Genomic DNA, 22,435 nt, shown 5'->3' with positions numbered 1-22,435 from the left:
GCCATGTGGTACTTTCCCTCAGTTCTCAAATTAAAAAATAGCTAACTACATCCTGGTTCATGCACCCTGGCCATTTACCTAGCCTAATTTTTCACTTTCACAGTGTTCCGTTTGTCCTCTGTTAACTTGAAAGGTATTGTCTGACTAACCAATGTTTGTCAAGATGTCAGCATCCCCTCTTGTTCATAATGCAGGACTTAATATTTTATCCATTAGGGGTGAGGTTGGTGACACTCTCATTGTCTTACTCTAGTTGTTTACGTTACTCTATTTGATGGAAGAAATGAAATAAGATGAAAACAGTTCCGAATTGAAACTTTGAAAACCTGAGAACATAGATTATATTCAGCTATCATTTTTAGAACTGTTCTACCAGGAAATATTAAGTTTAAAGAGACTAAGAGAACATGTTCAAGTTTCAAACTCTCCTTTATGATTTGCTTTGTGTGTCCATCCATTCATGGGTGATTCTTTGCTGAGGTTCTGAACCACTTCCTCATCAAGATCTCTTTCACACACATGATTTCTCACAGGGATTACTGTTAAACCATGAAAGAGATTTATTAAACTGTTTTAGTTTCCTGGAAGTGTGTGTGTGTTTGTGTGTGTGTGTGTGTGTGTGTGTGTGTGTGTGTGTGTGTGTGTGTGCTCGTGTGTGTGTGCATATCAAACACACACAGTGTACCTGCGTGTGTGTATGCATGTGCATGTGTGCATGGACACTGCATATATAGGCCGTGTGTGGTGGGCAGTGTCTGTACTTTCTCCTGGACTCACCTGCTCCTCTGCAGCGAGGGAGCATCAGGAAGCATGACCTCACAGCGATGGATGCTGGCTGTCTGCTCTTCACTGACCTTAGGTACCATGCAATCTTTTACTTACTCATCTGAATTTTCTTTTCTTTTAACATTTTTTTGCCTGTATTTGACAGTTGAAAGTGCAGAGAGACAAAAAACAGGGTTAGAGAGCCATGTATGACATGCAATAAATGTCCGAAGAATGTTTTTATCAGTTGACTACTGCAGTACCCCAAAATATTTCTTTATTTTTTTATGCAGAAAAGGTGACAAAGGACAAGGATATTAAAAATAAAGATAGAAGGATATGACCTAAACACTCAAATGTGGCCAAAAAACCCCAACTATAAAATTATAATAGCATAAACAACAATTTTCATTATAAATAAGTTATGAATTAGTTATAAATTAGTTTTTACTTTATTGATCAATTTCACGAGGTTTTAATCACAAGAACTGAAGTAGAGAAAAAGCCCTTTATTTTTAATCACATTTGACAGGATGTAATGTACTGGAATAACAGTGATGATGTGCATTATATCAATATATTTATTAATTAGCATTCTGATAACATCCTGCTATATCCAAGGTATTTGTGTTATTTTTATCTCCACATTGACACTGTTTTCTCCCTTCTAGTTTTAGGGATAAGTGAATCCATCACAACAACAGAAACTCAGAAATGTGAGTACAAGTTGGTCAATGTTGGATATTTGATCAGTTTAATTTTACATTACCAAACAGTTACTTTTTCAGATAATTAATCATGTGGTTTAATGATTTTGAAAGACTGCCTGATCTTAAAAAGCCAATAAATTATTCTATAAAATATTCTTAATTAATGCTGTTTTGCAACTTTGTAATGAAAAGTTATTAGATTTCATTATCCAAATTAAGTTGTGTATCGTAATTCTGATTACATCATTACAACATTTACATCATTACAACTTTTCGAATCCAAATGGCAAAATAATTAAACTCATACATGAATTCAGTCATGTCTTCTGTCATTGTCTACTCCCAGCGAGAGTCAGTAAATTGATTTTTGTTGTCATCAGACACTTGCAGGACATTCGGCAGCGGGGTCGTCCAGCCTTTCAATGGCTCTATTTTCTACATGCGATCCACTTGCCCTTTCACCCTCACCCGCTTCACCCACAACCGAGTGGAATGTGACATCATGATACGACGCGGGGACAGCGGGCTGATGGTGCAAGTTGAGATCATCGTCAACAAAGTCAGAACCGAACTTTTGCAGAATGGAAGCATCCTGGTGGAGAAGAGAAGGTTTGTTCCCAAGCCAAACCCACCCTGACACTGAGTCTGTATTTGTGCTGGATTTTAAATTATAATCTTAGAAACTCACATTATTTAGTTGCGTAGGAGTGTGAGGATGTGAGTAACAGAGCATTCACTCAAACAGCATTCAAACACAGTCACACAGCCAGGAGTTTTATCACATGAATGACATCAATGTCAAAGTTAGTTGATTATTATCTTTGACATTGTGCATTATTAATGGTTTTTCTCCGGTTGAGTTCAATGAAAACATACTTGGAAGTTATTAAATTCTTCAAGGTGACTTTCAGGCTGTTTTGGGGAGGGTAGGCAGTGTAATATTTTACCAGTGTTGTCATTTATTTATTTTATTATATCAAAGCTGCGGAAGTGAGGAGACTTCTGATCAGTCGGATGTAGAGAGAACTGTCTTTACAGTTTAGCTGGTGCTTTTATGTTAGAAATAGATTTTCTGACTGCAATCTGCATTGTTTTGTCAAGCGGGGACCTAAATATCTTTCTAGTTTATAAAGGGATGTAGTTGTTAACTATCTGAGATCGATCTCTAAACATCACTGTGATAAACCCATGTTCTCTGTATTTGTACCAGTACCTCTGTGTGTTCATTTGTCAACAGCGTTTCCCTTCCATACGACCACACTTATCAGCATATTTTTCACTACGGCATCTACACCAGACTGAGGAGCTCGCTGCTTCCTCTGTCTGTCACCTGGCACAGTGTACCTGGAGGAATAGACACTCTGTGGGTGAGAGGACACTAATGCTACACAGATCATGCATCATTATTCACAGCTGGTTTGGTACCATGGAGGACCAACTACACCCTCTGACATTTTTTTTTCTTTGTTGTTAGGTGGAGCTGAAGCAGGAGCTGAGCACAGACATGACTGGACTGTGTGGAAAACACAGTGTTGCAGGTGTGATGGCTAAATTACAGGAATTAATAGTAGCAGTTGCTGTATTATAGCAGTTGTAACAATAGCAGCAATACTACCAATAGTAGTAGTAGTTGTAGTATAACTAGTGGTTATACACCATACATCTTTATTGTATTGGAATGGTAAGCTTTTGTTGAGTGTAAAATGGCCTACTGTAAAAAGTTCTTATAGATATATTATTTTTACATACTTTTTCTTATTTGATTAGGAACCAAGCAGCAGTTGATTACAGACAGCGTGCTGACTGAGGACACATGTCAAACACAAGATCCTGTCTCAACTGTGAATTCAGTAAGTGGACAACTGCCATCACTGACATATAATTTAAATCACAATCTAGTTATGATAACATTGTGCTTTGTTTTTTTTTTATGTTTTAATATATTGATCATTTATAAAATAATTTACATTGTTGGGAGTCAATCCATTTAACTGTATTTACATTTTAAACATAAAATGAAGGTAGACACCTCAACTTTGAACTTGTACAAACATATAAAACAATCCATCCGAGTTTCAAACATTCAGATGGTTTCACTGATGATATTTGCAGGTATGCAATGAGTTCTTTTCCCAGGCCATGGATTGCCTGAAAGCTATGACGCCTCACTATATCCAACTCTGTGAAGAGAACATTTACGGCTATGAACAAAGCAAATACATTGGCTGTGCTTTCTTCAAACAAGTTGTACAGCAGTGTGGAAGTAACAGCTATGTCCGGTACACATGGAGACTTATAACCAAATGTGGTAGGTACTCTTTCATTAATAGACTCTCATCATTAATAGACTCTCATATTGTTGAAGTTTAAAGGATATCAAAGTAGTTGTCTTAAATTTGTTTTTCATCTATTGATTTATATTTCTAACCAAAAATGTTGATTTAAGGGACATTTCCTTTAGTTACATTCATTTGATATGGTTGTCTGTTTCTGTGGTTGAATGTAGATCAACCGAGTTGTCCAGGAGACCTGATGTATAAAGATGAGGGTCCTGCCTTTATTCCCAGCTGCTCCAACCCAAACCCTAGATCCTCCAATCAGGATCTTACCAGCACTTGCGTGTGCCCAGAGGGTGAGATCTAAGTGACTGTATAATTAAGCTTGTCACTTAAGTGACTCTGTTGTTTGCTTTTTTAAGACTGTACAGGAGCATAACCATAAAGGATTTATTGATTTGTGTCATAGGTAAGATGCTTAATGATCGTGCAGATGGTTTCCGCTGCATTCATGTGGCCAACTGCCCCTGTGCGTTGGCTGGCAGGAGCTACTCAGCTGGAGATACACGTAGCACCAAGTGTCAGTCATGGTATGTAGGCAGAAGAAAGATTTTTATATTTATGGAATATAAAAATATATAACTGTGAATTTCCATTTGGGATCAGTAGAATTAATCTTTCTGAGGTTTCTGTTAAACTTTCATCCTCATTTTTCTCTACAGTCTGTGTGATAGTGGGAAGTGGCATTGCTTTGAAAAAGCATGCCCTGTCAAATGTCTCATTGAAGGGCAGTTTGTGACAACATTTGATGGCAAACAATATACTCTCCCTGGTAAATGTGCATATGTGGCCTCACAGGTAAATTTCCCTCCTTCACCATCATGTAATATAAACTCATGTTATCTCTTGTGTTTATTTATTTATTTTGTTTATGTCCATCTGCAGGGTCTCAATTGGTTAATAACAATTAAGTTTTCTGAAAAGGCGGCCTCTCTGAAAGCAGTTATTCTCCAGCTTTTCCAGGTACAGGCAGTCTTTGAATATGGCTTCAAAATTAAATAAACCATTAAACAGATGTCAAGTAAGAGTTGCATAACTGAATATAACTGTCCTCATTTTGGGATTTGCAGGAAACTTACACATTCACAGCAAATATGGTTAAATTCGGAGAGGAGGCGATTACTGAACTTCATCAGTCTGGTAAATAGAAGAAATTGATTTGGTAGCCTTGTAAAATATCCATAATAGTTGGGTTACTCATCCACTGAGTCACCTTTTGATCCCTGTCACCTGTCAGATCATGCCCTTGTGTACTGGCCGTCCTCCATGTATGTCCAGGTGCACACATCCTTTGGTATGACAATCCAAGTTCAGATGTCTCCTGAAATACAGCTCGACATCACCCCACCTAGAAACCACACTGGCATGATCTCAGGTAACAATCACAGTCTGCAAAAACACAAGTCAAAATCTATTTGCATCGGAACTTGACTTGAGATTTAATCTTGGACATAGCATTTGATTATTACATTATGACAACTATAACCCTTGATACATGCTCCAGTTTGACTTGTAATTATAGTCAGTTTGTTTTTGAAGGTCTCTGTGGAAACAGCAACAATGACACCACAGACGACTTAACCACCAGCAGTGGGATCATTGAGAACTCAGCTCAACCTTTTGCTCAGTCCTGGAGTGTGGGTGTTTGTGCAGTGAATATACCCCACACCTGCATCAACACAGACAATGGTACCAAAGAATGATATAAATGCACCTGTAAAATGTTGAAAATATGTGTAGAAATTCATACGTGACACTGTAAAGCAGGGTTTATAGATAATTTAAAGAATAAGGCTGGCGATTTTCCATATTTTTCTTATTGTCCACAAAACTCATGTGCAGAGCCAAACCAACAATGAATTGATCGTATCGTATTCCTCTGTGCCGTAGACCTCTATTGTTGTCCAAAAACTATTAAAAACACATCAATTAGCCACACTGTTGCACTGGGTGACATGTGGCCACGGCAGTTAGTTTAAGTGTAAGGCAGACGCCACTAAGCATGTGCATACGTGGTTCTGTTTACAGAGCTTTACTAGCTTGTTGTGCTACATATCACAACCCCTTGACTTTTGAAGTTCTTTGAGAAATGAAAAATTTAGTACAAAGTGAAGAGGTTGTGATATGTAGCACAACAAGCTAACGTAGCTATGTAAATGGAACCACATTCCCACACATGCTCAGTTGCGTCTGCCTTACACTGTACTATTCTCCGGAGACTGAAAATGTTTATTAGTCTTTGGAGCCATTTCTAAACAAACTAACTAACATGACTGTAATCTTCGGGCAAAGTAACGTCTCAGCGCAGTGATGTGACTCATTGATGTGTTTTTAATAGCTTTGGACAACAATGGAGGTCTACAGCACAGAGGAATACAATATATCAGACTTTGGATAAACACACAGCACTTGTAAGTAGGATCAGTTCATTGTTGGTTTGGCTCTGCACATGAGATTTGTGGACAATAAGAAAAATATAGAAATTGCCAGCCTTATCCTTTACTTTACTTCCAATGATTTTTGAAAAATATGTAACCACCCTAACATTTGATCGTTTTTTCTAGAAATATTTGCTGAAGAAAAGTGTTATGTGTTGAATGACCCAAGTGGGATATTTGCTAATTGCCATGGTCACATCCCAACTGATCAATACCACACGGTAGGAAGACTTTTACACAACATATCCTCAATAAGTTACTGGAGTTTTCACCAACTAACTGATATTGGCATATAAATTGTGGACTCATGATTACATGAAATTGATTTTTGTTCCTAGACTTGCATCCAAAGAACCTGCAACTGCGACGACAACCTGCAGCAGTGTTTGTGTGTTTCTTTGGCCAGCTACGCTAAAGCCTGTGCCCGTCTGGGTGTAGAAGTTGGTGACTGGAGGAAAGCTACCGACTGCAGTGAGTTTAGCTTTTAAGGGGACATATTATGCACATTCCCAGGGCTACATTTTTAATCTTGGGCTCTAATGGAATATCTTTTCATGATTTACAGTTGAAAAACCTCCTTATTTATCGTATACTGACCATTTCCACAGCCCCTCAGTTCAGCCTGTGTCTGAAACAGGCTGTTTTAGCTCCCGTCTCTGTGTTTTGATTGGCCAGCTCTGGGAAGCTGCCACTCCGCAGACATCCACCAGCCCCAGAGGCTACATCAGCAAACCATGCAACAAACTATAGTAGTGGGATTTCACTACTTTTTCTCATTCTTTACTCGAAATGTCAGCTTTTCAAATACATCCATACATGTTCAAGCTGAAATCCGATCCGAAATATGAGAGTGGACAACACAAACAACACATGGAAAAACCTTAGCAACATCCTTAGCAACCAAGGCTATGGAATGTTTGGCCATTTATGTGCATGTGCAACAAGCTGACATCAGTTTGTCAGCAAGGTAGAAAAAAACATTGCAAACAAAGCGTTCAGAGCAGGCTGAAGCCCTGGCTCCTGGGAGCATTTCTATATTAACTTCAAGTTTTGGAACTTTGTCCATGTTTAACATGGATATCCGACATCATAACAGTATATAAATAACAGAAAATATGTTCCCTTCAATAAATGTACAGCAAGCTCAAGAAATGTTCCTCTTCTTTGACTCTTACTTTTTCCCTTATTCTATCTACATACCGCCACTGGAATAATGATCACACTGGTGATCCAAAAACATAGATGGTGCAAAAAAATGAAAATGTCACAAATTACGACTTTAAGAAGTAAGAAAGCAGTGCTATGCTTAATGTTATCACAATGTTGTCTTGCAGCTCCTGTGTGTCCAAAGAACCAAAAGTTCTACTACGACATGCAGGCCTGCAACCGTACATGCCTTTATCTGTCTGATCCTGACCCTCGATGTGGGCTGAATGATACCTCTGTGGAGGGCTGTGGCTGTCCGAAAGGCACTTATCTGAACAAAGGAAACATCTGCACCCCAAAGGCAGAGTGTCCATGTCACTACAAGGGTGGAACAGCACCACCTGGGGCTGTTGTTATCGATGGACAACAGTGGTGAGCTGATAATTTAAGTATTTCTAGTTATTTCAATGCTCAAAAACCTTTCGTATTCAGATCTTGCTTTTGCAGTTTATTTCCACAGACTGAGATTATTACCCAGTAGGGCAGCTAACATACCAAATCTTCCTAATGGTTTTATATTGTGCTGAATTATGTTGTCTGACTACACCTATAAAGGAGATGTACTTCAGCAAAAGTTATTATGCTACACCTAAAACCAAATATTGTGTCTTCTGAAGCATCTGTGAGAATGGAAAACTGAGTTGCTCCAAAGACTGTGGTAAATAAATTTTCATTTATTATATATTCTACTATATAGTATTAATTATTATTATCATACTCATGTTTTGATATCTTCACACTTGAGAATTAACAAAAGTTCCACCATAGTTTCAACTACATTCATTTGGTAATAGTGATAAATCACATGTAGGAAACACATGTTAAGTTATGTTAAGATGAATATACATCACATTAATATCACAGCATTGTGCCATTTTTTAACAATATGACACATAATTTACACATTAATATGTTTATGGCTGTAATAATTTGTTTGTGTCAGGTTGCAGCAATGGGATGGTTTGTGTTCACTGCTCACAGCACTTGGTTAATACGGCTCAGAAAACTTGTGACAGTCTCAGTAAACCACGGGTAGGTCAACATATATTATTTGTTCATGCTTAGACACATGACTTACCATTGTTCATGTTTTTCATTCTTTAGTCATGTCATTTTATCTTAACACAAACTCTCTGAAAGGAAATTGCAGCCCTAACACATTCCCTTTGTCCATAACATATTTCTATAATTTGATCACAGTTTTGCTTGATATAGAAAGGTTTTCTTGGGGGGTTGTTTTTGTGTGATTTCCAGGATACCAGTTTGACCTGCGAGAGTGGCTGTTACTGCCCGCATAACCAGTATAAAGATCACAGCGGAAACTGTGTTTCTTCAGACAACTGCACCTGCGTGTACAGCGGCAAAGTATTCAGTGCAGGACAGACAGTCAAAACCAACTGTAAAACATGGTAACACCTGCATTAGTGCTGCTTTCCTCCTTATTTATTTGAAAAGTTGTATTCCTCCTAAAGCAAATATAGTGTCAATTGTGAGGCTAGATATTTGACTAAAACATTTATATCATTTTATCTCACAGTACCTGTAGTCAGGGTCAGTGGCACTGCACAAAGGAGCCATGTCCAGGGAAGTGTCAAGTATATGGAAATGGACACTACCAGACCTTTGACAACAAATGGTACCGCTTTGATGGACACTGTCAATACACACTTGTAGAGGTGAGACCAAACATGAAAACTTCCAATATATTATATTAAAGTGACACCACCCAAATGCCCTATCAAAACTGGTATTTTTAACATATAAGCTTAAGTTTGCTATACTTTGCATACCAGTATTTGTTTTAACTCTTCTCTTTTTACTTCAGGATGACTGTGGACATGGAAATGGTACCTTCTCTATCAGAGTGGAGAGTGTACCCTGCTGTGATGAAGCTCTTACCTGCTCTCGTGCCATCGTCATAGACCTGCAGGTGACTGTTTCTGTAATTTGTTTTCACCAAAATCCTCAGCTGCTCACCTTGTTATGTCATTCACTCAGTTATTCATAGATTAATTTGATCCCTTCATCCATTTCATCCATGTAACAACTTTAGTCAATTAATTGGTTTCTCACTCAGATCAGAATATGCCTTTCGTTGTAACTGGCCTGTCCTGTATCATCTAGGGTGAAGTCACCCTGACATTGAGCGACATGAGGGTGACCAGACTCCATAAAGGCTGGTCTCTGCAAGAGATTCCACTTTACACTACACACACTGTGGGGCTCTACATCATAATCTCAGTGCCAAGTAGAGGGATAACTCTCATCTGGGACAAACACACCCGGATCACCATAAAGCTGAGTGCAGGCTGGAGGGTGAGTGATTTTGCATTGTAGTCATTTCTATGTCACTTATGCCAACTTAACACATTTTTTACCTCAGTGTAAAAATTATTTTATCTGTGACTGCCAAAAGCAATGCAAAAATAATTAAAACCATATTTTCTACAATTGCTTGATGACTTTCTTGCTTTTTAAAAATTTATTTTTAACCTTCAGCCTACCCATACTTCAGACTTCATGACAGAACCATTCCTCCTAATACATCATTAAAAAATCCGGGTGTCACTTTTGACTCATCATGTTCATTTGAAAAACACATAAATGATGTCACAAAATTAGCTTTCTTCCATGTCCACTACATTGCCCAAGTTCGTCCGTTTTTAACACAGTCAGATGCAGAAATTCTCATTCACTCATTTGTCTCCTTCAGGCTTGCTCACTGCAGCACAAGAAACTCCAGCTTGTTTAAAATGCAGTTGCCAGAACTCTTACGGGAATTTAAAATTCTGTCCTCACTCCACTGGCTCTCATTCAGGTTTTCAGTGCAGAACTCTTTATGGACTAGCACCATTCTAACTGGCCTGGAACTTCTCAGTCCCTACGTTCCCAAACGTATACCCAGTCTGACCATCCCAAAGATTAATAAGCAGTCCTTTGACGACAGAGCATTTTCATACCGACCTGCTGTTAAATAATTAACCACACTCAGTCAGAGAGGCAAATCAAGCTGAAAACCTTTTTTAGTCTTTTTTCACTTGCCTACAGTTGAATAACTTAACCTTGAACCAGTAGTTTCCTAAGCATTGGTTTCTGTTCTGTTCTGGATATTTCTTATTTATTTATTTATTTTATTGTACTGTGTTTTCATGTGTTACAATATCCATCTGTTATGTGTACTACCACTCTTGTGATTTTACACTTTAAATAAACCTACTTGTTTTGTACTGATTTATTTAGTCAGTGCGATCAAGTTAGCTTTGGATAAAAGCCACGATGTGTTGGATTTGACTATGTCTGACTTTGTTGATATCAGACAGTGTTATCACAAAAGACACTAATATTATATCAAAACACTGATGATCACTGATTGATTTATCTGCCCTAGGAGTCAATAGTTACTTTAATTTTAATTTCATGTCTCCGTCCTCTAGAACCAAGTGTGTGGCCTCTGTGGGAATTTTGACTCCAGTGAGATGAATGACCTACAGATAAGTGGCTCAGCAGGTAAATTGGTTCTCCCTTTGTGTTATGATGTAGTAATCATTTTGTAATGGCTGTCAAAATCATAACAAAAATCTTGCTTCTAGTGGTGTCCAGTCCCTTGGCCTTTGGTAACAGCTGGAAGGCCACCTCGCCCCCTTGCTCTGATGTGACCACTGAGATATTTCCATGCGAACGCAACTCCTACTGCTTGGCCTGGGCCCAGCGGCGCTGTATGATCCTTACAGGAGACAACTTCAACGACTGTCATCTCAAAGTATGATATTTAGCATGGCACTGACACCAGGGTCAGGGGTAGGATTCCTATTCAAGCTTTTCATCGTTAAATATTGGCAGAGACCATCTTCAGGGACTCAGATCAGTAATGAGCCAACAGCCCATAAGAGCTAACAGTCAACATTATAAATGTATTTTATCTAAATCTGTTTCATTATAATACCATACAGCACATATTTACAGTAAACGAACTGTGCAGAGAAGGGGCTGTGACTGCCATTTCTGAGTCTTAAACCCAGTAAAATCCCTGTTGTGGATGTTCCACCAATCCCCAGGTGGACCCAGAGCCCTACTACCACGCCTGTGTGCAGGACTCCTGCTCCTGCGAATTTGAGGGGAAGTTCTTGGGCTTCTGCACAGCTGTGGCAGCCTACGCAGAGGCCTGCAGTGAGCAGGATGTTTGTGTAAAATGGAGAACACCTGATTTGTGTCGTAAGTCAAGAAGCTGTTTTTTCAAGTCAGTTTCCCATCACATTCAGATGGTTAGCATGGAGTAACAATGAATAATGTCTAACTTAAATCCAGAAAACATAGATCAGTACTACTCAGTTGATTATTGATTCTGTGCAACTATATAAAATCAAATTTAAAAAAATACAATCAGTTAAACAGTAAGCTGATTGAGAGGTTCAGTCCATAGCCAAACCAACTTCCATCAAAGGGGATTATTATGTCAGGATACTTTTTTACAGTGGACCATTTTCAAGGTAAAAATCTGAAATCAAGCATGTTTAATTAACATTGAAGTGTTCTTTTTCGTTATGCACAAGATCAACATTATACGAGATATATAGTAATCACTAAAAAGTCTGTATGATGAAAAAATGTGTTAATTGTCCTTGGAAAATTACAAACCATACAAAGGAACTCAATTGCTATAATACAGTCTGTAATAATTTAACCTGTGATCATTTAAACCTTAGCTGTCTACTGTGACTACTACAACGAGCAGGGCCAGTGTAGCTGGCACTATGAAGCCTGTGGTGAGGTACAAACCTGTGGCAAAGGCCACCATTTCACTCACAAGTTGGAAGGTAAGTCAATTCAAGTCAATTTTATTTATTTTACTCAAAATCACAAGTTTGTCTCAGTACGTTCTGCAATCTGAATAACAAACTGCACTTTGGATCTTTTGGAAATCAAACTAAATAATTATTAATCATCAGTTGAGGATGAAAGGTGATGACTAAGGCATTACTGTATTTATATCTATGTATAATCAATGCTATTTTCCAGAAATTGTGTTCTGGAGTTTTAGGTGACTATTGTCTTTCTCTGGCTGTGTTGTAAGGGTATCAATGTGCATGGAAGAAACATGGCATTAGATTAAAATTCTCTGAATTTAATTATCTTATGGGTTATTTCAAGTCTTGTAATTGTTCTATTTAATGACTACAAAAGCCACCTGAGACCATAACACAGATACTATGTTTGTCTGTGGAAAAGGCTGCTACCCCAGATGCCCAAAAGATGCGCCATACTATGATGAAAATACTGGTGAATGTACCAACTTAAGAAACTGCACCTGTTATTTTAATGACACTATCATTCAGCCTGGGACGGTGGTGATGATTCAGTCTAATAAGTGGTAAGTTATGCCATTCATAATATACATAGAATGTTTATGTTGTAACCATAAGATGAGAAACTGCACTCAACATAAGTCATTACATGTATAACTAGATATTTCTCACTCTTGTATTATCCTTGACAGTCCCTGTGAAAATGGAACAATCAATTGCCGTAAGTATTAATGACATTCAGTAACTACTAGATGTGTTTCATTGCAGTAGGACGAATAAAAGAAAAAATGGAAAAATAAAAGAAAATGAAGAAATGCACTTTGTGAAAAATGGTTTTTAAGTGTTTTAGATTATATGTCCTTTACAGAGCCTGTTTTCGAAACACCAGATCTCACTACCACCTCTACTCCAACAGCACTTCCACCAACTGTACCTTCCACCACTCTGACATCAAATACTCTCACCACAACTGCTTCAACTAACACCACAATAGTTAGTTCCACCACCTCTACACCAACAACTATAACTGTCTCAACTACAACTGAAACATGGTCAACGACGTCTTCCACCACCTCTACACCAATGCCAACCATTACCAATGTCTCACCTACCACTGAAAATTGGTCAACGACACCTTCCTCCACCTCTACACCGATGACAACCATTACCAATGTCTCAAGTACCACTGAAAATTGGTCGACGACACCTTCTCCCACCTCTACACCGATGACAACCATTACCAATGTCTCAAGTACCACTGAAAACTGGACAACGACATCCTCCCCCACCTCTACACCGACAACAACCATTACCAATGTCTCAAGTACCACTGAAAATTGGTCAACGACACCTTCTCCCACCTCTACACCGATGGCAACCATTACCAATGTCTCAACTACCACTGAAAATTGGTCAACGACACCTTCCTCCACCTCTACACCGATGACAACCATTACCAATGTCTCAACTACCACTGAAAATTGGTCAACGACACCTTCCTCCACCTCTACACCCACAACAACCATTACCAATGTCTCAAGTACCACTGAAAATTGGTCGACGACACCTTCTCCCACCTCTACACCAATGACAACCATTACCAATGTCTCAAGTACCACTGAAAATTGGTCAACGACACCTTCCTCCACCTCTACACCGATGACAACCATTACCAATGTCTCAACTACCACTGAAAATTGGTCAACGACACCTTCTCCCACCTCTACACCAATGCCAACCATTACCAATGTCTCAACTACCACTGAAAACTGGTCAACGACATCTTCCCCCACCTCTACACCGACGACAACCATTACCAATGTCTCAACTACAACTGAAACATGGTCAACAATGTCTTCCACCACCTCTACACCAATGCCAACCATTACCAATGTCTCAACTACCACTGAAAATTGGTCAACGACACCTTCCTCCACCTTTACACCAATGACAACCATTACCAATGTCTCAAGTACCACTGAAAATTGGTCAACGACACCTTCTCCCACCTCTACACCGATGACAACCATTACCAATGTCTCAAGTACCACTGAAAACTGGTCAACGACATCTTCCCCCACCTCTATACCGACGACAACCATTACCAATGTCTCAAGTACTACTGAAACATGGTCAACGACACCTTCCACCACCTTTACACCAATGACAACCATTACCAATGTCTCAAGTACCACTGAAAATTGGTCTACAACACCTTCTCCCACCTCTACACTGATGACAACCATTACCAATGTCTCAAGTACCACTGAAAACTGGTCAACGACATCTGCCCGCACCTCTACACCGACGACAATCATTACCAATGCCTCAAGTACTACTGAAACATGGTCCACCACCACCACTGAACTAACAACCCATAAAGAGCCAGCCACAACTGCCACAGATATGACCCCCCAAACAAAGACTACATTCACAACTTTCAGTACAGCATTAACAACTCCTGACGTCAAGACAGGACCATCACCCACCTTTACCCAGGGTACGTGTATTTGTCCCACATATTACTTTGTTTTTGTAAGCATCCTAGCAGTCAGTTCCTTAATGTTTTTGTCTTTTCTATTTTTCCTGTCTTCTCTGTGGTGATTACCACAGCGCCATTGTGTAGAGACCTGAAGAGAAATCAAACATGGATTAATAGTGAGAATTGGACAGAGGACTGCTTCCATAAGATCTGTAAAAATGGGGGCATAGAGTTGACTCCAGTGGTTTGTCAAGAGCCTACAATTCCCAACTGTCCCAGAGGAGAGGTCTCAAAGGTCTCGGATGGATGCTGTGAAACTTGGAAGTGTAACTGTAAGTGTATATTTGTCTGTCGCTGCCACTGCTCTTGTTAGCCTTCTGTCCCATATATTTAATGTTTAATATTTGCCTCTGCATGTCTGATGTTTTCTGCACTGTAGTTTGGTTATGCAAGGTATTTTATTTTTATTCATTGTAGCAAGTGCTGTTCAAAGGCGAGCAGTTCATATAATAAAAAATATATAATCTTGCTTTCTGTCCCTAGCTCTGTCTGCTAAATTCACCTCTCATCATTTCCTGGAACTTCCCCAGGTCGCTGTGAGCTATATGGAGACCCCCACTACATATCTTTTCAAGGTGTACCATTTACTTTCCTGGATTACTGCACCTACATCCTAATGGAGGAGCGGTCACCACGTCATCATCTGACTATTGCTGTGGACAACTTCAATTGTGACATGCCTGGCTCCTGTACTAAAGGCATCATCATGCAATATCAGAACAATACGGCAACACTCAGTATCATCCCACATTTGTCTGCAGTAGAGGTAGGATATAAAAGACCCCTATTTATTTACAGTATGTTATGTCACCATGCCTTTTTAATAGACTATTTGCTATTTGGCAACATCTACTGTAAGCAGAGATATAGGATATTTTTACTTTACAGCTATTTTAGGCTACTATACTGTGTTGAAAGAACAAGACAGTTAAGTACTCTTATACTGATACTGATACATTGTGTCCTAGGCCACTCTGAACAATGTGACCATACAGCCACCATATGAGGCACATGGGTTGAGATTTGAGAGCACAGGCTACATAGTGTCAGTCTACCTCCCAGAGGTGCGCTCTTACATCTCCCTCAGTCCATATAACGTCTTGGTGGTCAGTCTGGCTATGGAGCATTTCCTTAACAACACCCAGGGACAATGTGGTGAGTAATGGATTGGGGGGATGGTCCACAGGTATGGTTGAGTGCATAGTGCATACATTTAAGCCTCTGTATTGTATTGTATTTATTTATCGGGACAGTGTACAGTTTTTACCATAAATGATGCACTGTACCAGATTTAGCTTCAAGCTAATTTTCATTTGCAGTCTCTTAAAATTAAAACATATAACAGCACAATAACAAACAATACAAAGCAAAAAACACACAGGACACACTACACAAAATACAAAGCCACACACAACAGCACATCGCATACACCAACAATGTCAACCAGAAATCAACAATGCAAGTAAACCAAAAGCAAGATTATTTGAGAAGACCATGAGATCAAATCCAGACTCAGTGGCCACAGAGCTGAGCAGCCTTCCACAGATTCTTCAACCTAGTTCTGAATGCACTGATTGAACTGCAGCTCTTCATCAGATCAGATATCATCAGATATTCCACTGAGTTGTGGCTTTTACAGAGAAAGCTGACTGTCCAAATGCAGTGCAATGAAATGGTATGGTACAATCTTGTATGTATGTGTAATCTGGAGGATCTAATAGAACTTACTGAGTGAGTGAACACAAAGTCACATAGTGGAGGAGAGGCCAAACCATTTAAAATTTTATAAACTAGGCACAAATTTGAGAATAATCTAAAATTCTCAAAGCTCAGTAAATTGTATTTCTCCAGTACACTACAGTGATGGAAATGCATTGGCTTTTTGTCCAGAGTTTGTTTGTATAAGGACTCAAGAGGTTTTATGGCTGTTTCTCTAGCCTGCCCCCACTATGTGATGCAGTAAGACATATGGGAAAGAATCATAGCATGCATAAATATCTTGGCTGCTACCAAACCAAAGAGAGACAGTTTCTAATAAGTCTAAAGTTTGCTAAGTTGTACTTTATGGTTTTAACCGTTTTTTTAACATGTTTCTTAAAGTTCAAATTTGGATCCAGTGTGTGTGTGTGTGTGTGTGTGTGTGTGTGTGTTTCACATATTAGCCATAAAAGAAGTGACAACACTGTTCAAGCGCCACCAAATCGTACTGATTCTTGTGAACTTGTTGGCTAATATTTATGTCTGTCAACCTCCAGTGTCATGGGTAAACACATACAGCATGACTTGCACAGTTGCCATAGTTCTATGTTGGCTACTTGGCTAAAGTACCTTACAGGCTAGTTATCTAGCAAATAAAGTCAAACCATATGTTTAGGTCAAAGCTGCATTAAATGATTGTTGACCACTAGTGGGCAGAAATTACAAAAACATCAGACACACAGCAACACAAGCATCTAACTGCTTGCTACAAGCTCTTGTTTCTCTACCATCTCTATTTGTCAGATAGCATACACACAGCGTGTCTCAGGTTGTTTACTGGAAAAAGCTGCATAACAGTTTATAGAAGTAGGGTGGGGATGTATGGATGCCAGAATGCACTAAAAATATCTAACAGTGTCCAAAAGCTGTGTATGTAGGAGAAATTTGCTTTCACAGTGTTCATTGTGCATGCCTCCAGAACATAGATACATTTGTGCAGTACATACTTTCACATAAAAGCCAAGCTTCTATTCTTTTTGCTTGTTTGAAGTGCAGTATGTATATGTGTGTAAAATCTGAATGTATATATCACATATCTCCTTGCAGGTGTATGTGGCGGTGAATCATGTATCCGTAGAGGAGGGCATATTGAGGATGACAGCTGCTGTGATAAGACGGCCTATGACTGGGTGTACGCTGACCCAGCGAAGCCATCTTGTGCTTCTGCACCAAGGGGCATACCCTGTCACCAAGGGACCACTCCACAACCCACTTCCACCCCCTGCCCTGGGAACACACTATGTGAGCTGCTATTGCACTCGTAAGGCCCACACATTAACACACACATACACAAACACACCTAATCCCAATTGGTGGTGGAATTAGAGATGATTGTGCTTGCTGTTAAAAGATAAAGCTGGCGATTTTCTATATTTTTCTTATTGTCTATAAATCTCATGTACAGAGTCAAATCAACAATAAACTGATCTATTGTTGTCCAAAAATGATTAAAAACATATCACTGAGTCACACTGCTGCACTGGGTGACATGTTCCTTCACCACAAAGATTACAGTCACGGCAGTATTTTTAGAAATTGTTCCAAAGACTAATAGCAGTGATCACATTTTTAGTTTCAGGGGAGAAGTTCCTTGTAAGGCAAACACCTTGACCACCTTAGCAGCCTACAAGCAATGACCTAGTATCACCCACGCAACCACATGCATCCTAATTAGTTTTAATGATAAGTTCATCTTTTTTTGTAACCTTGACTGAAAATGTGTGTGTTTTAAATTGCTGTTTAATGATTTACTAAAAGTCTGTCATAATCCATTCTGCTTCCTCAGAGTTTTTGCAAACTGCAGCCAGAATGTGGATCTGTACATTATTAAGAAGAACTGTGAGTTTGATTCATGCAGTAATAGAACCACTGCTTGCTCTTCTCTGGAGCAAGCTGCTAAAATATGCAAGATTGCTGGCATCTGTATCGACTGGAGAGGACTAACTAATGGAACCTGCGGTATGACCCTTTTACAGTTTTTTCATGCTCTCTAACACAATGCCAGCCCGACCTCGGACGAATCATTATATTGATGTATTGTATTGTTGAGATGTCTGAGTTAATTTCAGTGGTAACTTCCCTTTTAAACAGATACTTAAAGTAATAACTGTAGTGTCTTTGTTCATGTTTTAGGTGTGCAGTGTCCAGAAGGACTGGTTTACAGGGAATGTCGCAACAAGCTGGATGACTTCTGCTATGGAGGGTTTGTAGACCTTTATCAAATATTGTCTTCACACATTCATATCATACCCTATTAAATCCAAAATGCTTCCCTTGTCAAGATTTTCACCATATCTATTTCTCTTCTGATTTGGCCTTGCAGGGCTCGTCATCCCGGAACCTCCCTCGAGTACAACAGTGCAGGGTGCTTCTGTCCCAGTGGCCAGTTCAGGGCGGGAAATCACTCAGACACCTGTGTGGATGACTGTCGGTGTACGTTAAATTGCCTAACAGGGTGACAATGGCTCTTAGAAGATTGTTCATTGAATTCTCATGCGGTGCAATGGCTTTTAATGTTCTGTCAAAGCATCACATTAGTTTAAATGTGCATTCTGGAGACATTTCAACACGTTTTAGATGTCATAAATAGTGTTGATTTATTTTCCCCTTCTTTTATTTTCTTCCCCTCAGATTGTAGAGGACCACTTGGTGAGCCCAGATTGGTAAGAAGCTCTGTCTCCATCAATGTGAAAATAATAATATATCTGACTCCAGATTGGATTCTAGATTTGAAAAGTATCTCTATACCTGTTTTCCAGCCGGGTGAGGTGTGGCAATCCAACTGTCACCTGTGTACATGCAACAACCAGACTCGGACAGAAAAGTGTTCTCCAAAACCACCTCCTTCTTGTGGCCCCAACGCTGTATTGGTGAACACCTCTTGTTGTGGTAATCAGACTTGTGGTAAGCACTGACACTTCATAGTATTTTAGAATATTTTCATATTTTCTACAGTTTAATATAGTTTTTGATGATTTGTTTTGCATGTGTAGTATAAGGTTAGAACAATACTAATACTGTATATCAGTTTGCAATTATGTTATATGTTATGTATGTTATTGGTACAAAGCTGCAACCTCTGTGTCTTTAGTGTCCTGTGATTGTTTTAATAATAGAATTTTCCATTCCTGACACCGTGAATACAATTTTATATTTTACATGAAAAAGAATAATAACTTCAGGTAAGTAAGAGAGTGTACAGGCACAAAATATTATTATTTTCTGGCCTCAAAATCAGAGTTTTGAAATTGTATTAGGATTAAAATCACACTTTGTTCAAACCTTTTTTCACAGTATAATGTGCATCACATTCAAAGTTTCTGTAAAGTTATCACATCTTTAATGTAACCTGACATGTAGGCTTAATATTGTAATATTATTTTTCAGTTGAGAAGACATGCAGTTATAATGGGAAGACATACAAGGTATGTTGTGTCTAATCTCACAACAACAATCTCTGTTCATGTCAAAGAAAAAACTTTCTTTCCCTTAGAGGACAGTTGCATTTTGGATTGAAATTATTCAGTATACAGTGTATTGTCATGATATCTATATGTGTGCAGGTGGGAGACAGATGGAAAGATGCCACTCATCCATGCATATTGCTCACCTGTGGAAGAGAGGGTATTCAGACTGAGGTCTGTCCCACTGAAAACTGAGTAACTGTGCACCCAACGCTCTGTTTCTTACTCATTACTGCTCATTCTACAAGTCTCATTTTACAATAATAAACACATGTTTTACTTTGTTTACTCCAACTTAAGAGTTTTCCTATAGTAGAAATGTATTGTAAATATTGTGTAGCTGCACTTGGAACTGGGAAAAGTTTCCCATCCATATTTACTGATGGTGGAAAGATGCCAGTTTCACCAAAGGAGTCATTATGAAAGGAAAAAATAACTTAACAAGTGAAAAATGCATTCTTCATTTTATTGTAACTTTAAGAATTCAGACAGTATGCTTACAAAGATGATGCAGTGGAACCTAGCCATAACTAGATCTTTAAGCAATAAGTAGAACGACAAATAATTGACCATGAGCTCTTATGGATTTGCTCTCCAGGAGAACAGGATGAGGGAGGACCAAAACTGCAACTTTACATGTAAGTTCAGAATCAATAAAACACTGAAGTCAGTTACAGCAGGTCAACAGATCTTTGCTAGATTGACTTTTGAGTGATTTCAACAATTTAATATGTTTCTGAGACTATTTTTAAAGGTGTTGTTTTCACACTAATTACATTACCTCACATACTGCATCTCCTCCAACTCCAGGTAACCAAAGCTGTGTTCCCAAGATGTCCAGTATCAACATCACCACAGACAACTGTACCACCATCATGCAGATGCCTGTGTGTCAGGGCCAGTGTGTGTCTCCATCAGGGTGAGAAGAAATATACCTGTCACTGGTCAATAGTAATATGACACAGACAATTAACACATCCTGAGGTTTGTTATTAGTGTTATTTGTTCCTTCAGATCAGGTGACATACAGTATCTCTCCCCCTGTCTGTCCCTTTTTCCTTCCCTCCCCTGCCTCTTCCTTTCCTCCTCCACCCATTTCTTCTCTCCCCTCCTCCTCTCTTTGCCCTGGTCCACGGCAACAGGGTGGTATTAAATGGTGTCCTGCAGGTGGAGCCAAAGTGCAGGAGTTGCCAGGAGCTGAGCTCAGAGAGGAGATCAGTGACCCTGCAGTGTTCTGACCTCACTACTAGACAGCACGCCTACAAGCATATCACCAGTTGTGAGTGCAAAGCTTGTACCGTACAGCGCTGAAAAGTCCTGACACCACAGACCAAAGAACACATTTTCATCATCAACAATTTTGTATTGTATGCATTTAAAAGATGAACAAATCAAGAACTATTGTATTCAAATTGAAATGATTATGAGATTAAAAACTTTATTCTTGATTGGGTGCAGTAAGCACTGAATATACTCCATTTTCACATAGTGGACTTACTGGCAGTCTCTCTGCCCTAGCTTTGACCATTTCCATAGCCTATCTTCTAGAAGTTAAATTACCTAATCACCTAAATTACAAAAAACATTCTTCTCACTTATCTCTAGTAGTATCTAGCCATGCAGATAGTTTGGGTTTTATTTACCCAGATTTTGAGATATCTGTCTATGAGATTTCTGTCACCACCCCAATACCAAGGAGGTATTTTCATTTTGAAAAATCACATAAAAAATGTAACAGCAGCATTTTTTGCAGAATGAGTGGACCCAAAATAATCCACAAACATCACTGTAATTTCACTGAAACTACTTTCTGCTGAAGAAATAGTCCCTATGAAAACTGTTGACAGTTGTTCTGCTGGTCTGCTGCTCTTGATCTTTTAAAAAATTCTAACTATCTGTGTGGCTAGATACTGACAGAAGCAAGAAATGTAATGTAAATGCAATTGCCAATGCTGCAATAAAATGACCAAAAATATGAAATACAGCTGGCAAAGTCTCATGTTGTTCAGCCACGGTGCTAATTAATGGAGCTGACGTTACTTCTGCAGCTGTAATGTCACAATGTTCTCAATGTGTGGAGAATTTTAAACATGTCAGGATCAAATCATGAGCATTCATTATTGAAGGTCTGTTGGAGGTACTCTACACTTTAAGTATGATCAGGTTATGTGATGTGCGATACTCAGCCATTAGGACAGAGAGAAAAAGCCATTGTTAGGAGCTATCAATAGGGCAGGAAGACTTTGATCATACCTAGGAAACATCCTGCCTTACAAAAGCTGAAATTCTCCAGAAGAGGAAAGCATTTCAGTCTTTGAAAACAACAAACTAACAGAAGCAGCAGGCTTGTAAAATAAGCTTTGGGCAGCTTCATGCTGCTGCTGTTTGTTGTGCGTTCAAAAGGATTGATACTA

General features: G+C 39.0%; 1 protein-coding gene across 1 annotated transcript; it reads left to right on the top strand.

Annotated features, from left to right (window-relative positions):
• Nucleotides 1–741: 741 nt before the first annotated feature.
• Nucleotides 742–22,001, top strand: LOC137175709 (mucin-2-like). The gene is made up of 44 exons (XM_067581539.1): nt 742–859; nt 1,437–1,481; nt 1,856–2,084; nt 2,713–2,842; nt 2,950–3,013; nt 3,243–3,325; nt 3,588–3,783; nt 3,982–4,107; nt 4,221–4,341; nt 4,474–4,609; nt 4,697–4,774; nt 4,882–4,951; nt 5,049–5,186; nt 5,351–5,500; nt 6,376–6,470; nt 6,588–6,720; nt 7,584–7,827; nt 8,073–8,113; nt 8,399–8,487; nt 8,710–8,864; nt 8,993–9,131; nt 9,281–9,385; nt 9,580–9,771; nt 10,890–10,962; nt 11,046–11,215; nt 11,511–11,667; nt 12,159–12,269; nt 12,682–12,823; nt 12,950–12,978; nt 13,174–14,757; nt 14,871–15,071; nt 15,330–15,565; nt 15,768–15,954; nt 17,605–17,818; nt 18,344–18,516; nt 18,691–18,760; nt 18,881–18,990; nt 19,189–19,220; nt 19,317–19,461; nt 19,945–19,982; nt 20,121–20,195; nt 20,620–20,659; nt 20,832–20,940; nt 21,164–22,001. The coding sequence occupies exons 1-44, from the start codon at nt 811–813 to the stop codon at nt 21,330–21,332; spliced, it is 6,873 nt and encodes a 2,290-aa protein (XP_067437640.1). The 5' UTR covers nt 742–810; the 3' UTR covers nt 21,333–22,001.
• The last annotated feature ends 434 nt before the right edge of the window (nt 22,002–22,435 follow it).

This window comes from Thunnus thynnus, chromosome 23 (genome assembly GCF_963924715.1).
Source record: "Thunnus thynnus chromosome 23, fThuThy2.1, whole genome shotgun sequence".
NCBI classification, from domain to species: Eukaryota; Metazoa; Chordata; class Actinopteri; order Scombriformes; family Scombridae; genus Thunnus; species Thunnus thynnus.
This window is presented reverse-complemented; position numbering and strand designations above follow the sequence as displayed.